The sequence below is a fragment of the Gavialis gangeticus genome, unplaced genomic scaffold (assembly GCF_001723915.1).
Source record: "Gavialis gangeticus isolate Ggan-Ray unplaced genomic scaffold, GavGan_comp1, whole genome shotgun sequence".
Lineage (NCBI taxonomy): Eukaryota > Metazoa > Chordata > Crocodylia > Gavialidae > Gavialis > Gavialis gangeticus.
Genome location: NW_017729011.1, coordinates 6,676,031 through 6,693,625, shown reverse-complemented (window position 1 = coordinate 6,693,625; position 17,595 = coordinate 6,676,031). Strand labels below are relative to the sequence as shown.

The window sequence follows — 17,595 nt, the reverse complement described above, 5'->3', positions numbered from 1 at the left end:
CAGGCAAAATGCACCTCAATTAAACAGTACCATGAAAAGTACACTGCATTCTGCTTTCAAAGTTGCACAAGCATCTCTCTTGCTTTTTTTAAAAAAGGTAGGAAACCTTTATTCTCTTTGCAAAGACTGAACGAATATAGTAAAAAGCATCAACAAAATACTCCATCCTTTTCCAAACTAGGCCTACATCAAGAATAAAAATTACTGCTTCACATGGGCTGCTGCAATGTTTTCAAATACAGGAAATGCTGAGGATCTTGTAAGATGATGGCAGAGGCTCCATTTTCTTAAGAGGAAGATAAAGGCAATTTGGGGTTCCCAAGATTAAAAAAAAATATAGTGCTGTTCAGTCACTTGCCTTTCTCCAATTGTGTTACTGTCAAGCAGCAATGTAGTTTGTTAGGCAAAAATATTTCTTATTCTACCCATTATGAGAATCAGAAATTATTTAAATCTTTATTTTTCCACTGGGTAAAAAAAGGTTTAAATTATAATACCAAACCTCTTGTGCTACTTCTGTTCCCAGGTCTCTATATCCTAGAGGAACAAACCGACCAGCTTCAGTGGCAAGAGCTCAAAATGAATTCATTTTTGTAATATAGAGTGCAATCTCCACATTTTTTTAGGTTCTCGCCTACAGTGGGCTGTCATTGAGAAGGTCCATTATTAGATAATAGAAGACAAAGGCAGTAAGACATAACTGCTATTCAATACACTTGTCACTTAAGTTCAAACCGATTCTCATCAATTACAAATTACCTTGCTGATTGAGGTCCTTAAGAGTTTTGTTCCCTTACCTATTCAACTGCCTTTCAATTTTGGCCCTTATGAAAAAAGGCCGTATTTGAGCTCTTTAATCAGAGGCCTCCAAATTGGACAGCCCTGCCATTAGTGATAAAGAAACACTGCCTCTCACACCTTTTTCTGGACACTGCTTAAATTCTATGCAAGCAGTTTTACTGGTATCTTTGTAATCTAAAATCCCCTTTAACTAAAATGTAATCCTAAATCCAGTAACCTAACCTATATTCTGTGTCACAGGCATGAAGGCCATTTCTGTCTGATGTATAGCAGCCCCATTAAATACTAATATAATATTAACATGTCACTGAGTATAGAGTTTGGAAATTTTTCATGGTCTACAGAAGTCACAGCATAATCTATGTCTCTACTGGTATTACAAGGGCTTAAGAAATGTAAGCAAGTAACAAACAGCTTAAAAATATGGGTATGGACATATGACACATTTTCACCAGGGTAACTTAAATCAGTTTATACGCTGATGTAAATTAGAGTGGTGTCCAGAGCAGACCAAAGACTAGCTCTCTTACTGCAGTAGGTGCTACTAAGGCACCTCCCCACAACGTGGCAGAGGAAGCAGAAATAGCTATTTGCTCAAGGGAAACTGGATAGGAAATTAGGTAGAAGTAAGGATGCATACCCACACTAAGTGTAAACTACACCAGAGTCTGAAGGTACACCTGATTTTGAGGAGTAACTTTTCTCCAGAATAGAGTTATTTACACCAGGGCAGGACTATATATTGTCTCTGCTCCACGCTTAAAATTGTGGAAAGGCAGATGATACTGATGTGCCACATGTCTCCATCAAAAAGTATAATATGTGAGCATTTCTCTTGTGGAGAATAGCAATTTACTCTACTAATTAATCTTCCCAAATCCTTGTCAATGGAATTTCAGCCCCAAGTTAAAGTTTAAACACTTTGAAAATTCCTTCACTTGATTTTTTCAGGTTGTACATAATGGTACCAGCATGGCTACATAGCATTTTGCCTTGATAAAGCATCTAACACATATATTAATAAGTAAAGTAGTTGACATACTTGGTGAAAGCTTCAGGAATAGTGCTGGGGTAGGGTATTGGTCCCTTCTCTTCTGATGGCAGTTTCTGATCTACAGTGAACGTGTGATCTTCCACCACAAAGGACATCAGCATTGGCAAGAATCTGGTGATCAGTTCAGGTTCCTTAAAGAGACAGAGAAGGGGAAAAAAAGCCAGTGCAATATAAGAACACACAGCACTTACATAATTCATTTCATCCAAGGAACTCCAAATGGTTTAACAAGGGTAAGCAAGTGATACACCCACACTTTTTCCCAGAGAATAAGGTGCATGATTTCCCTGTGATCACAAAAACATATTCAGTGCCTGCTCAAATCATCAGGTACCTCTCTTTTCATATATAACATATATACGGTGTTAGCATGCATAATTCCTCCAAAAATACCACAGGGTTTTACTCAGCAGAACAAATTCAGTTATCTGAATAAATTTTTGGTGGGAGCTAACCAAGGATGTATTATCACTATGAGGCTGGTTAAGTACTGGAACATGTAAGCTAGAGAATTTGTGCAGTCAGTCACTGGAAGATTTCAATATAGGTCAGAGAAGCATTTGTTTGGAATGGTTTAGCTAGGCATGTTCCTACCTTGAGCAAAGGGCTGAACTATGTGACCTCCCTTCAGATTTTAGGAAAATAGGGCTAGAAAAGACTATGATTTTTTGCTTTGATAGTACTACTTCATGACATTCATATCTTCTCCACCACATTTGTCTCTATACGAATGCAAATACTGGACGCAAAGGGTCTTTGTAAGGACAGAGTAATTTGATAATATGCACTAATCATTTTTAATTCCCCTAAACGTTGATCACTGCACAGTTAGTAGTGTGTCTAAGCAAATATGCAGTGACCTTTTTCCAGCAGCTGAAAGCTACTTGTTTTGCTGCAAAATGAAAATAATGGGAAGCAGAAGTTCAAGAGGCCACAAAGTTCATTTAAAAATGGAGCAACTTGTGGAAAATCCTCTTGAATGAAATCCTTGCATGGGTCCAACAGATTGAGGACCTTTCAAAATAGACTATGGCAGGGGTTTTCAACCTTTTTTAACCCCTTCTGTCTCAAAGTTTCACCTCATGTACCCCTTTATATTTTTATTTTTAAGAGGTGGGGGGGGCGGGCAGATCAAGGCCCCTCGGTGGGGGAGTGGGGCAGAGACAGGTGCTGCTCAGCAGGGCGGGGTGCAGGACGGATCTGCAAGTGGCTCGTCTGGGGAGCATGAGGAGGGGGTCGGCTCCCACCGCTGCATGCACCCAGGAAGGGCATGGGGCGGGGTGTGCCCCCACATCTGCACATGGGGGCGAGCGGGTTGTTGCTGCAGGCTGGGGTGCTGGGCTTTTCCTGGCAGGGCCTGGGTCACGCTGTGCTTGGGTTGCGTGGTGGCAGCGGCAATGCTGGGAGAGGGTTTGGGGTGGGGCTACAGTGAATTCTGGAGTGGCTGCAGGCCCCCCTGCCCTGCCGTATCCCCTCTCCTGTAGGCCCCTGTGGTGAGGGAGGGAGCGGGGCTGGGCATGTTTCATCGCCTGAACTCTGTGCAGGGTGAAACTGAGGCAGGAGCCTGGTTGGGGGCGCAGTGCATGGTGGCAGTGCCTGCCTCTGCCATGCTTAGATGTGTTTGGTGCCGCCCCACGTGCTACAGCCCTGGGCCCTGCTCTCTGCATGGGCTGAGGCGGAGTCTCGGCTTCTGCTGCTCCTGGCTCCACCCTGCACTCTGCCCGTGGCTGCAGGGCCCACTGGGGCTGGAGTGGGTGGGCGGGAGCTGCACCTGAGGCCCCCTGGCTGCTGCCCTGGGTCCCCCCTGCCAGACGGCGCCACCAATTCTTCCCCTCCAGCCCACACAGGCACGTGGGGACCCAGGACAGTGGGGCTGGGGTGAGAAATCGGGCTATGCATGCCCACCCAGGGATAAGGCCTGGGCTCCGTGCTCAGGGCAGACCCCCCCAGGGCCCACAGTGCTCGGGCCAGCCTGAGCTGCAGGAGGGGGCAGCTCATCACCACAGCTGAACAGTAATTCACAAAACCGAATAAAATATGTGAATCATAGAATAAACATGTGGTCAGCCAGAATTTTAGATATCCAGGGCTTCAAGGAACCTCCCTGGGGAGATATCTGGCTGCTTTGTAGCACAGAAGAACAGAAGATAAAAAATAATTTTTGGAGGGTTCTTTTTAAGCCAACACTTACTGCCCATGATTGTGATCACATTCTTTCCATAACCTCTCTCAAGCTGGCGAAGACCACCTTAGGTGCTAGCCAAAGGGAAAGTACAGGGAAAGTCCTCTGAGCAATCCAAAATACTCTTTTCTAGAGGCTGACTGAAATACCTTCATTACATGCCTACCACAAAGACTTGGAAGGCACAAGTGTTTCACCCTGAATGACAAGTCAGTGAGTTGCTAGATTTGGGGCCAACCCTAGAAGTACAATTTTTTACACAATTATGCTTTACTGTCTTGTCACTTGGGTGAAAACTGCCATGCCTTTTGAACAACTGGGGCTAGTTTGATCAGAAATAAAACTTGGCTCTAAGTGCATTATGGGATAGATGTTCAAGGAGAACAAAAGAAGCCAGGCAAAGTTTACAGAGCGCTCATGTAGAGTGTCACCCTGTTTGTGCAGGCAAACAACCCTTACAAATTTGGCAAATGCTTATAGTAGAGGCACCTGGAGAAGCTGACACTGATGTTGTTTTAACCAGCAGGGTCAAGTGCTATTCCAGATTTCCAAGAAAAGCTCACCATTTTAGGCTCTCTGAAGACTTGACTATCGATCATATCCCAAGCTCCTTGTCCCAGAGACAGCATCCTCAGCAGCAGCAGCAAGTCTGGGCTTTCCTAGAAATTCAAGTACAATAAAAACTATTTTCTTTCTCTTGGTTTCTTTACATGTTGAATCTTGCTTGGATTGAGCAGAATTATCAGAGATGTCAGATCACAAAGATTGCTAAAGGAAACTGTTTATTTGTTTATTAAGCTGAAGAGGGACTCCAACAGTTGCCTGCACTACAGAACACACCTCAGCATAACATATATAAAATCTATCACAGGATTGGCTTTATACTTAAACCGCCCCCAGAAACACAAACACCATTTATCTGACACACTGATTATCCAGTAAAATAAAATGATCTGCGCTGGCATATGTAAAAATCCAGAAAAGATGGTACACAAACAGTAAGAGTTGTATTTACATTAGTACATTGAATTCCCAAGTGATTTGCGTGCTTACAACATGATGTAAAACTTGTTTAATCTGACAGTGAAATGTAGGAACATTTCCTCCGTTTCATCCCTAGAGTGGCTATTAGGGCTGTGCGAAGTTTCAGTCCCTGATTTGATTCAGTGGAGATTTGGCCCGATTTGGTGGCCGAATCTCTGAATGCAAATCAAATCAGAGGATCCTTTAATCTCTCCAAATCTATCTGGAACCCTCCAAATCAATTTGGACAGATCTGGCTGTTCGGACATGAGACAGCTATAAATGTTTTTTCTACATACCTCTAGGTAGAAGGGGCTCGTGATCGCTATGGTGCTGGGGCATATGGAGCGTCCCACAGAAGCATAGGGGGCTCGCCAACATGCTTGACAGCAGACCCAGAAGTGGACCAGAAGCACTTCTGGGTCCACTGGGGAGTGTGCTGGGGGCCCCCTGCACCCCTTGGCTTGGAGATTGGTGCCTCCTGGGTCTGGGGACCACCTGGAGTACTGCTGCAGCTGATTGCCAGGCCAGGGGGCACGGGGGGACTCCCCGTGCGCTCCCTGGCAAAGGACCAGAAGTACTTCTGGTCCGCTTCCGGGGTTGCTGCCGAGCATGCTGGAGAGCCACACGCACTGCTGTGGGACGCTTCATCCACCCCAGCACCGCAGTGATCACGAGCCACGCTGCTACCTCAAGGTATGTAGAAAAAACTTTTAAAGTGTGCCTGTGTCTGAATCGCTGATTCAATGCTGATTTGGTGAATCGGCAGATTCGGATTCGGCCAAATCGAACTGGGGAGAGTGATCTGAATCAACGGATCGAATCACTGTCCCTGCAGGGGTGGAGTGTGACAGCTGAAAATTATGTCTGTGTGATAAAGGTGCTTGCTGAAGGCTCTATGAAGATTAGACCAAGTGTTTTTCCATCATTTGTTCAGATATTAAGCTATATGCTGTTGTTAAGAGCCTAATTAAAGTCTAAGATGTAGTAAAGCCTTGTATAAAGTAAGGCCTAGTAAATTTAACAAAGCCTTGAAGTAGTAAAGCCCTGTGGCACAGTTAAAATTAACCTTATGAAAAGAATGCAAGGCTTGTACTGCTATTGGTCAGCTTAAGGACAGCTGAAGTAAAAAGAATCTGAATGGCTGTAAGTTATCAGCATAGCTCAGAAGTTATAAATTGGCTGGCACATCCGGAAATCATTTAGAAGGAAGATACAGCTCTGCGAAAGGAACTACTAATTAGCTGTTGACCTGGATCAGTGGGCCCGTGAGTCTCGAGGAGCCCAAGGACTGAATACCAGGGTCCTTTCCGGTACCTCTTGGACAGAGCTGAGCAGGGACGCCTGACTTCACTGAGCTTTGTGGAAAGAGAAACTTGTACATCAGACATCAGAGGGGACTGCCGATAAGCTGCAGACGCAAATTATTATCGTTTGTCATTACGTGTCTTAGTATATTATGCGTAGTTTTGGTTTTGTTAAGTCAATAAACCTTTATTACCTTTCTACCCCCGACCGTACTCTCAATCCCGAACCCTCTGCAGGCGGCTGGGACAATTTGAATTTGGGCAAATCAAATTGGGGACAGTGATCCAAATCAACAGATCAAATCGCTGTCCCCGATTTGGGCCGAATCGGGATCTGAATCTAACAGGGCTCATTTTGCACATCCCTAGTGGCTGTCTACCTAGATCCTTGGTATGGCTCCCATCACCATAATGTCTAAGTGCCGCTTAAAATTATGTGTACAGTAAAGATAACTCTCTTCAGTTATACCACTCAGTAGGACTTGGACTTTAGTATATCACCTACAGCTTAGTACAGTGTAAAACAAGCCCCATATTAATTTTAGATACGTAATAAAGGATTCTGCAATTCTAAGGAGGATTTAAGCAGGCAGAAAGCAGTTACCTGCAACCATTCATAATTGTAAGGGCTTACTATGCATCTAGTTCATAGTGAGCAAGGTGAAAATGGACAGTCAACTTGGGGAGATCCCACCCTGCAACTGAATTGTGATCAGGGCTTAAGGGTGACCTGTGCATAGGTCTCTCAGACTTACCCTGGGTAAGGTGTCTTGCCCAACTAGCTCCTGTAGGTTTCTTATAGTACTCAGAGCCAAGGTGTTAATGGCAAAGGGATCACACAAGATCATGGATAAATCCCTAGAAGGAAACAAAGTCACAAATTATGAAGACCATAACCCGATTTCACATTCAGCCATAGGATTAATGCTACCCAAGAATAAATTTGTTTACACAAGACCTTTGATCATGTCTCTTGCTTAGTTGCACAATCTGTCAGATGTGAGAGACACTATATACAGCTTCAAGGCATCTAAAAAAGGATACTCTGCGATAAAAGATTCAGTGGGGGGAGGAAGACAGGGAATAAAAATTATTATGATATAATTTCACCTGTTCTATTAATTTGTATTTCTACCTTTGGCCACTTTTAGGTACAGCAAAGCCGTGTTAACCGGCACTTTATTAGCCAGAAAACTCTACTAACTGGCATCCGAGGAACGGGGCAAAAGCAAAACCGGAAGTACCACTTCCGGGGGACTTCTAGTTTCGCCACCATGAGCCAAGTTTTTCTTTGTCACTTCTTTGGCCCACGGCCCAGGACAAAGCAGCCTGCACGGGGCCCCATTCCCTGTCCCCTGGCACACTGACACTGGGTAGTGCACCAGACCGTGCACATTTGATTAACAGGTGTCCCCCATTTCCCAGGGGATGCTGGATAAGAGAGCTTTTACTGTATTTAGTTAATGAACCAAGTTGTACCTGACAAATATCCTTTTGATTTATAAATTAAGGGGCAGTGGCCAGAATTAAACCTTGGAAGCTGGATAACGAGTAAACCCACCATCCTGTGAATGCATTAGAAATTCCTCCATATAGTCCTGATTTAATTCTCAGCCACTGTGGCTACTGAAAGTATCATTAACAATTCTTAAGTGAAACAACTTACTCACCCCAATACTTGTTCTTGTCCTTTTTTCACCCCATCCAGAAAACCTTGCAATTCCCGAGCTCTCTTGTTGTCCACAAACTTCTCCCGAATACAGGCATCTAGGCACCAGGTGAACTGCAAACATAGGAAACTTGCTTAACATGCCCATGGCTTCTACACTAGCATTAGAATACGAGTCATTGAAGGATTTTGCTGTAATATTGGTGGTTCACTATTTAATTAAATAGAACTGCAGAAGCCTTTCCCACCCCAGAGGTTGTACAGGCTTTACCATTACATGCAACTCGCATAGTTTTCAAAAATCATAGCCTTAGAATGAAATCCAGAAAGACACCTTAGGCACCTCCAATTTAGATATTGCAATACCTAAAAATAAGACACCTGGCCACAGTGGGATGTTTCAGAGAAATGGAGTTAGGCACTTACACATCCTTTAGAAGGACTCTGGGAAGAAATGGAATCCACCTAATGAAGAGAGGGAAGAGCATCTTCACAGACAGGCTCTCTAACCTAGTGAGGAGGGCTTTAAAATTAGGTTTGCCAGGGAATGAAGACCAAAGCCCTGAGCTGAGGTAAGTGAGGAAGTGGGAGACCTGGAGGAAGAGCAAGCAGGAGGGGGCAACAGGGGAGGTATTCTCATACTTCCTGAGAAATCAGGGCAATCGACTAGTTACCTCAGGTGCCTGTACATGAATGCACGGAGCCTGGGAAACCAGCAGGAAGAACTGGAAGTCTTTGAACAGTCCAGGAACTATGATGTGATTGGAATAACAGAGATGTGGTGGGATAACTCACAGGACTGAAGCACCATCATGGATGAGTACAAACTGTTCAGGAAGGACAGGCCGTGGAGAAGATGAGGAGGAGTTTCACTTTATGTAAAAGAGCTGTATGATAGCTCAGAGCTCCAGAATGAAACTGGAGATAGGCCTGTTGAACGTCTCTGGGTTAGGGTCAGAGGGGAGAGCAACAAGGGTGATGTTCTGGTGGGCGTGTGCTATAGACTACCAAACCAAGATGAAGTAGTGGATGAGGCTTTCTTTAAACAGCTAGCAGAAGCTTCCCAACCAGAGGCCCTGGTTCTCATGGGGTACTTCAAATCACCCTGACATCTGCTGGGAGGGCAATACAACAATGCATAGGCAATCCAGTTAAAGTTTTTGGAGAGTACTGGGGACCACTTCCTGGTGCAAGTGCTGTAGCAGTCAGTTAGGGGCCACGTTCTTCTTGACCTGCTGCTCACAAACAGAGATGAACTGGTGGGGAATGTAGTAATGGGTGGCAACTTGGGCAGAAGTGACCACAAGATGATAGAGTTCAGGATCCTGAGGGAAGGAAGCATGGAAACCAATAGACTAAGGCTCTTGGACTTCAGAAAAGCAGACTTTGACTTGCTCAGGGAACTCATGGGCAGAATCCCCTGGGAAGCCAATCTGAAGGGGAGAAGAGTCCAGGAGAGCTGGCTGTATTTTAAAGAAGCCTTACTGAAAGTGCAGGAACAAACTATCTCCATGCGCAGGAAGACTAGCAAGTATGGCAGAAGACCAGCTCAGCTTAGCAGGGAACTCTTCAGTAAACTAAAGCACAAAAAGGAAGCTTATAAGTGGAAACTTGGACAAATAACTAGGGAAGAATATGAGCATTGCACAGGCACACAGGGATGAAGTCACGAAAGCCAAAGCACAATTGGACTTGCAGCTAGCAAGGGATGTGAAGGGTAACACGAAGGTTTTCTCCAAGTATGTCAGTAGCAAGAGGGGGATCAGGGAAAGTGTGGATCGCTTACTGAATGGGGGGGTGACCTTGTGACAGACTATGCAGAAAACGCTGAAGTGTTCAGTGCCTTTTTTGCTGCTGTCTTCACAGGCAAGGTTGGCTCCCAGACTACTGCACCAGGCAGCACAGTTAGGGGAGGAGATGAGCACCAGTGGTGAAAGAACACCTTAGGGACTACTTAGAAAAGCTAGACATGAACAAGTCCATGGGGCCAGATGGGATGCACCTGAGGGTGCTGAGGGACTTGGCTGATGGGATTGCAGAGTCATGGGCCATCATCTTTGAAAACTTATGGCAATCATGAGAGGTCCTGGATGACTGGAAAACAGCAAACACAGTGCCCAGTTTTAAGAAAGGGGAAAAGGAGGATCCAGAGTACAGACCAGTCAGCCTCACCTCAGTTCCTGGAAAAATCATGGAGCAGATCCTCAAGGAATCCATTGTGAAGCACTTGGAGAAGGCGGCAATTAGGAACAATCCATATGGATTCACACCAAGGTAAAGTCATGCCTGACCCAAGTTGATTGCTTTCTATAATAGGGTGACTGGATCTGTGGATGCGGGGAGACCAGTAGATGTGGTGTACCTTGATTTTAGCAAGGCTTTTGCTACGGTCTCCCACAACATTCTTGCAGGCATGTTAAGGAAGTATGGGCTGGATGAATGAACTGTAAGGTGGAGAGAAAACTGGCTGAAGCATCAGGTTCAGAGGGTAGTAATCAATGGCTTGATGTCTAGTTGGCAGCTGGTATCAAATAGAGTGCCCCAGGGGTCAGTCCTGCAGCTGCTTTTGTTCAATGTCTTTGACAACAACCTGGAAGATGACATTGAATGCACCCTCAGCAAGTTTGCAGACAACACCAAGCTGGGGGGAGTAGTAGGCATTGAAGAGTAGGGCTAGAATTCAGAGTGACCTAGACATACCGGAGGATTGGGCCAAAAGGAATCTCATGAGGTTCAACAAGGATAAGTGCAAAGTCCTGCACTTTGGATGGAACAATCCCATACATCAGTACAGGCTGCAGGCTGACTGATTGGGCAGCAGCTCTGCAGAAGAGGACCTGGGAGTTACTTTGGACAAAGAAGCTGAACATGAACCAGCAGTTTGCTCTTGTTGCCAAGGAAGCTAACAGCATACTGGGCTGCATTAGTAGGCATGTTGCCAGTAAGTAAGGGGAAGTGATTATTCCCCTCTACTCTGCACTGCTGAGCCCACATCTGGAGTACTGTGTTCAGTTTTGGGCCCCTCACTACAGAAAGGATGTGAAGGTATTGGAGAGTCTAGCAGAGGGCAACAAAAAAGGTAGGAGGAGGCGGGACATGACTTATGAGGAAAGCCTGGGGGAACTGGGTTTATTGAAGATGAGACTGAAAGGGGATTTAATAGCAGTTTTCAACTATCTGAAGTGGGGTTCAAAAGAAGATAGAGCTAGACTGTCCTCAGTGGTGGCAGACGACAGAACAAGGAGCAATGGTCTCAAGTTGCAGCAAGGGAAGTTTAGGTTAGATATTAGGAAGAATTTTCTCACTAGGAGGGTAGTAAAACACTGGAACAGTTTACCCAGAGAGGTGGTGAGATCTCCATCTTTGGAGGTTTTCAAGACCCAGCTAAACAAAGCCCTGGCTGGAATGATCTAGTTGGGAATGATCCTGCTTTGAGCAGGGGGTGGGACTGGATGACCTCTTGAGGTCCCTTCCAACTGTAACTTTCTGTGATATTGTTTCAATGGGATACTGATTTTTTTTCATATTAAGTACCATAAACTACATGACGAACAATTTATCTACAGTGAAAGACTTAGTGGGGACTTAATTAACACAGATGTGTTTTGTACCAGAGTGTCCAAGGAATAAGAGAATTTCAAATCTGAGGCTTAGACCTTCTCCCACTGCCAAAGGAGACACCTTCTCTGCTCTGGAGATCTTAAAGGCAGCAATCATACATGAAATCTGCTCAGACAGAACATTCCAAAGTAATATTTTTGCCAAGCCCAGCACACCGTACCTTGTGGCAAGGGTCGACAGTGCAGATCTCACTAATGTCCAGATCATGCAATGACATCAGTAGCTCTGCCCGCAGCGTGCAGTAATGGACGTTCCTCGTCCGAAGAAACAAAGTTCTTAGGAACTGTAACACCATGTCATAGAGCTTCACATTCTTCCCAATCATCTGTGTCAGTTTCTGAACCACCTAAAATTGGGGGGGGAAAAAAACCATACACTTTGTATCCAAGATATTATTACCATAGCTTTAGAAAGGTTGAATTCTTCAACTGTTGTAGAATACCAGAATTAAAATAAATGGTTGCTATTTCACACCAATTTTTTTCAATATTTCAACAGAATTTCTATTTCAGCTCATATTTTTCAAGTCTTTTACAGCTATAGTGGAAGAACATTAAAAATGCACGACATTTATAGGAAATTCTGTTCTCTTTGCCAAGCAGTGTGCTTCACTGCAACTAGATCAGTGGTAATCCCTTTTAATGTACATGATGCATTAATAACCACAATCAGGGAAAGATCATAAGTCACAAAGTTAAGACTGAAGCACATTTAATTGAAATACTTGCTATTTTTATCTTAGGGCTTTGCATTTTAGCCTATCACTAGCATATTCCACATAAAATCCAACTGCAAATGATAATACTAAAGCCCCTGGAAGATATTACGCTTATGACGAGATTAACCAGTTAATCACATCTTAAAATAGTAAACTGGCCAAACATTCATACAATTAATGGTACAACAGAACAGAGAATAAGCCACACAGTTATTACACAAAATGTGCGTAATAACTTTGTGGTTGGCTCCCATTGCTCCTTACATTTAATGTGTGGCCAGTGCTGATTAGCTGACTGGTGCTCCCTGCTGCAGGAGCACATCAGAGTTTGAAGGGCTCCACTGTGTTCCTTTGATTGGGAGCATCAGTCAACTGATTGGTATTCCAAACTAGGAGTATACCAGGCACCCAGCATGCTACTTGATGATGCAAGTGGAGCCAGGATCATGTTCCCCCTGCACCAGCAACAGGGTGTGGTTGGGATCCCATAATTGCGCCTCCTGTCATGCACGTGTAGCATAGCAAGAGGTGTGATTGTCAGGATCGCAATTCACATCCCACTGTGCCTTTAACTGAATGTCCGGCCTAAGAAGAAAAAAAAAAATCACATCATCCACAACTCCTGATGCTGCTTTCCTATTTTTACAAAAATGTTTTTTTTGGTTGGACTCTTATTGTATGCTGCTAATATGAAACAAAGAAAAATAGAGAAAAACGAAACCTTGATTTAAACATAGGTGCCCAGATATTACAGACAGTACATCTGGTATTATAATCCAGACTGATAAACAGATTCGGGGGGGGGGGAACATGATTTTTTTTTACTAGCTATTTAAGAGAAACTGCATTTACATTGTTTAACCTAAACATTAATCAATTACTGAACTCAGTGGGGCTTTAAAAATAATAAGTATTAGCCACTATATGTATTTACTAAATAAAAATTAATCTGATGATATGAGACTTGTAAAGACAGGTGGGTAAGTTATAGCTGGAATGGGTAGACAGAATGCTCATGTAAACTTTTTGCAGTTGGGAACACAGTTGTAAAGCCCAATGGAGACTCAAGTATCAGATCATGACAACAGAAGGACCAAACATGTTCGTATTATGTAACAGAAATGAAGGGTTTCTATTCACAACTCCCTTGTAACAGGTGTCCTTGCTCCTACCTCTCCCTGACGTCTTGTTTTGGGAGATGGACTAAAGAAGTTGTGCAACACAGAAATATCACTACTGAACAGAATGTTCTCTTTCTCCAAGATGTACTGCTTCAGCAATGGGGACACTTCATCACCAAATAGGGCCTGGTTATCCTGCCAGATCTGGCGCTTCACCTCCACAGCACAGGCTTTGTACAAATCCTTATCTGCCATCACTAACTTCAGCTTCTTTTCAGGGACCTACAAACAACAATGCAGAGTCAAAATGGTATTGAGTAGACCATTGGACAGACGTGAATCACAATCTTGGATGCATCTATGATTTCCATAGAGTAATTACCACCCAAGGAAACACAAATGACTTGTCCTTCCTTCCCCCTGCCTCTCTACATCATCGCTTTAAGGCATTTGGCTTCCTATAGAAACCAGAAAAGCCCTATGTTTTCCTCCTAGTTCTGAAGCAAGTATTTTCCTCTTTAAAAGGAGAACACTGCTATCTAGTGTGCCAATTCAAAATTCAACAGCCTACAGTAGCAGTTTTGAAGTAAGTACCTTCAAGATACCACCGTGCCTTATTTCCTTTTAAGTGGCTTTTCCCAGAAATCTTGCTGATTTATAAATTTGACCGGCTACTTAAAATCTTATTTTCACTTGCCATGAACATTGAAACTAGTTATAGAAAAGCTCACTCATCAGAAATCTTGCTCTGTTTTGTGGGGTGGATAGCTCATATACTTTTTAAGATTAGAAAGATGTCTTTTTCTAATTAAAAGCTTCTTTAGACAACATGAAATATTTCTGAACTATCCTGTACATCTGGGGTGGGCAAAATGCGGCCCATGGGCTGATGTGGCCCACCAAGCCATTCTATCCAGCTTGCAGGGCCACTAAAAAATTTAGAAAATTAATATTTATCTGCCCCTGGCTGCTTCTCATGTGGCCCTTGATGGCTTGCCAAAACTCAGTAAACGGCCCTCCGCCCAAAATAACTGCCCGCCCCTGCTATACATGCCACTGTTAACTTCCATCAGACTCAAGTAACTCATAAGCCAAATTCCTTAACAGCCAGCTACAAACTTAAAGACTTTCCATGTGGCATACAGCCCGTTTAACCACAGAGGCTGAAAGAGGCTGTAACCAGGAGAATTAGCCATATGCTCCTTTTACCTTAGGAAGGTGTTTCATGACACACATCACCACAGGCTGTATGGATGGCATCTTGACCAAGGAAAAGCTTTTCTCTAGAAGATCTTCCAGCTTCTTGTATCTAGAAAAATGCAAGCATGAGAAGCTGCTGATTAAAATATTCAGAGCTCCTAAGTGATTTAGGCACTCAGGCTCCATGGATTTTCCACTCAGTATGACTAAGTCAGTGGTTCCCAATCTTTTTAGACTGTGGACTGGTAAATTGCGAACCGCACCAAACTGCAGTATAAAAAAGGGTTGGCTGCTGGTCCACCATACGCTGGTCACTTCCAGACTTCCAGTCCGGCAGCCAACCCTTCGTGGCCTGGTACCAGGCCGTAGCCCAGGGGTTGGGAACCTCTAGACTAAGTCACACATACAAGAAGTTACTCAGGAGCCTATGGGACCTAGGAGCCTTTACAAATTGTATTTACTATGGCTAATTTAGGAGTTCTGGCAAATGCAGTGACTTAATCTTCAGCAGTAAGATTAGCAACACACCTTTCCTCAACCTTTCCTTCCGAGGCAATGGCTGAAACCCTCTCCAGCAGCTTCTCCCTCAGCTCATCAAACACAGACTGGTGGAACTCCAGGCGCGGCGTCCCGTGCAAGTCCAGGAACGGCAGTGCCGACTGCAGGGATGGCAGCAGGACTCCATTTTCTGTCTGCCAAAATGAGCACCAAGCAGGATGGTGAGTTGTAGCAGGAACACAGACTACTTACAGCAGGACAAACAGAGTGGTAACACAGCTTCTATCAATGTTGCCAACTCTCATGATTTTTGGTGTTGTTCTTAAAGCCTATGCTTTGTGAATGTGAAAACCTTAGCTCTTTCTTTTATATACAAGGGCTGCTCAAAAAGTAATCGAGACTAATGCTTAGGAAACAAAATATTTTATTTACAGGGGTTTTGGCTTAATGTCCTTCGAAGTACGCTCCTTCTCCAGCCACACACTTCTCGCAACGTTTCTGCCATTGTTGGCACCCCCTCTGATAAGCAATTTGTGGAATCGCTAAAAGCTGCTCAACTGCATTTCATTTTATGGTTTTCATATCACAAAATCTTCTTCCTTTCAAGGTTTTCTTTAGGTGAGGGAAGAGAAAAAAGTTGCACTGTATCCCAGAAGTGCCACAGCCTCCATATTCACCTGATATGGCCCCATGTGACCCTCACCTAAAGAAAACCTTGAAAGGAAGAAGATTTTGTGATGTGGAAACCATAAAACAAAATGCAGCTGAGCAGCTTTTAGCAATTCCACAAACTGCTTATCAGAGGGGCTTCCAACAATGGCAGAAGCGTTGCAAGAAGTGTGTGGCTGGAGAAGGAATATACTTTGAAGGACATTAAGCCAAAACCCCTGTAAATAAAATATTTTGTTTCCTACAGGACCAGTCTCAATACTTTTTGAACAGCCCTTGTATGTTTACCTATGCCCTATGCATCCCAATTAAAATAAATGGCTGTTATTTCACACCAAATTTTTTCAATATTTCAACAAAATTTGTGTTTCAGTTCATATTCGTCAAGCCTTTTGCAGCTATAGTGGAAGAACATTAAAAATGCATGACATTTATAGGAACTTCTGTTCTCTTTGCCAAGCAGTGTGTTCCATTGCAACTAGATCAGCAGTAATCCCTTTTAATGTACTTGATGCATTCACACCCATAATCAAGGAAAGACAGTAATAATCACAAAGTTACTGTCTCCAAGCAGTTTGCACAGGAGGAGCTACTACCCCACTGCAGTGTATATGGCACTGTAGGATTTTAAGGGCAGAGCTCCAGTCCCAGCTCAAGCTGCCCTGAAAGCTCAGCCCCTGCAGAGCAGCTTGGGCTGGGCCTGAGCCCTCTAGCCTGCTACAGCGCCAGGGGCACGAGCATGGCTGGATTTATACCTCACGTGCCCCTAGGCACACGTTCTTCAGCGCCACCTATCTACTCTGACTTTTGTCTTTTCCGAGCCAATATACATCAACATCTAGCACTCACCTGTACTGAGGGTAGTCCAATAGAACAGTTTCAAGCATGTATTGCGGTATATGGGAATGGACGCACTCTTTGCTGTCCCTATGTACAATACTATACATGATATATATTTTATTAGGATGATTATTTTTTTTTACCTCAATAAAAAATTGTAACACTAGAACGCCCGTGCCCCTGGGCACGTGCCTATTTTGCCTTATGGGTAATAGGGCCCTGGGCACCAGGCTTCTGCCCCCCACCAGCCAGCAGGAGAAGCAGGGTGCCTGGCACCTGCCGCCCTCCCAGCACTGCTCTCCAGAGCCACACAGGTGTCGTGTGTGCTGTGGGGGAGACAGGCAGGGGTGGTGGCCCCCTCAGAGGCAGGGAGGGTGGGCAGTAGGGTTGCCAACTCTGTTTGAATCTATTCTGGGAGGTTTCATCACATGATGTAACGAAATTAAGGACTTTATGTCAGGAAAACAAATACATGTGACTATTACATTTTGAAAATCCACTGGACAACCGTATGAATCAGATTCAAGAGGGTCCAGAGAAGAGCCACTTGTATGATCAGGGACTTGCAAGACAAGCCATACAAGGAGAGGAGAGGCTGAGGGACTTGGGCCTCTTCAGCCTACAGAAGAGAAGACTGAGAGGGGACTTGGTAGCGGCTTACCACTACATCAGGGGACTACATCAAGAATTCGGTGCACCAGGGCACCTTTGGGGAAGACCAGGAGCAATGGATACAAACTCCTGGAAGGCCGCTTCAGGCTCAATTCCAGGAAAAACTCCTTCACAGCTGGGGTGTCCAGACTGTGAAAAACTCACTCCAGAGGTGGTGCAGTCACCTATCCTGGAAATCTTGAAAAGGAGACTGGACAGTCACCTCACTGGGGTCACTTGA

General features: G+C 44.3%; 1 protein-coding gene across 1 annotated transcript in view; it reads right to left on the bottom strand.

The window, feature by feature from the left end:
- Positions 1–17,595, bottom strand: part of NELFB (negative elongation factor complex member B) — a 22,771-nt gene that overhangs the window by 3,119 nt on the left and 2,057 nt on the right. The window contains exons 2-9 of the mRNA XM_019510467.1: positions 15,225–15,388; positions 14,706–14,805; positions 13,548–13,778; positions 11,818–12,003; positions 8,038–8,150; positions 7,123–7,225; positions 4,601–4,696; positions 1,844–1,986 (exon numbers count right to left, since the gene is read on the bottom strand). Of these exons, the coding sequence (XP_019366012.1) occupies positions 1,844–1,986; positions 4,601–4,696; positions 7,123–7,225; positions 8,038–8,150; positions 11,818–12,003; positions 13,548–13,778; positions 14,706–14,805; positions 15,225–15,388 (1,136 nt within the window). The remainder of the gene's footprint in view (positions 1–1,843; positions 1,987–4,600; positions 4,697–7,122; positions 7,226–8,037; positions 8,151–11,817; positions 12,004–13,547; positions 13,779–14,705; positions 14,806–15,224; positions 15,389–17,595) is intronic.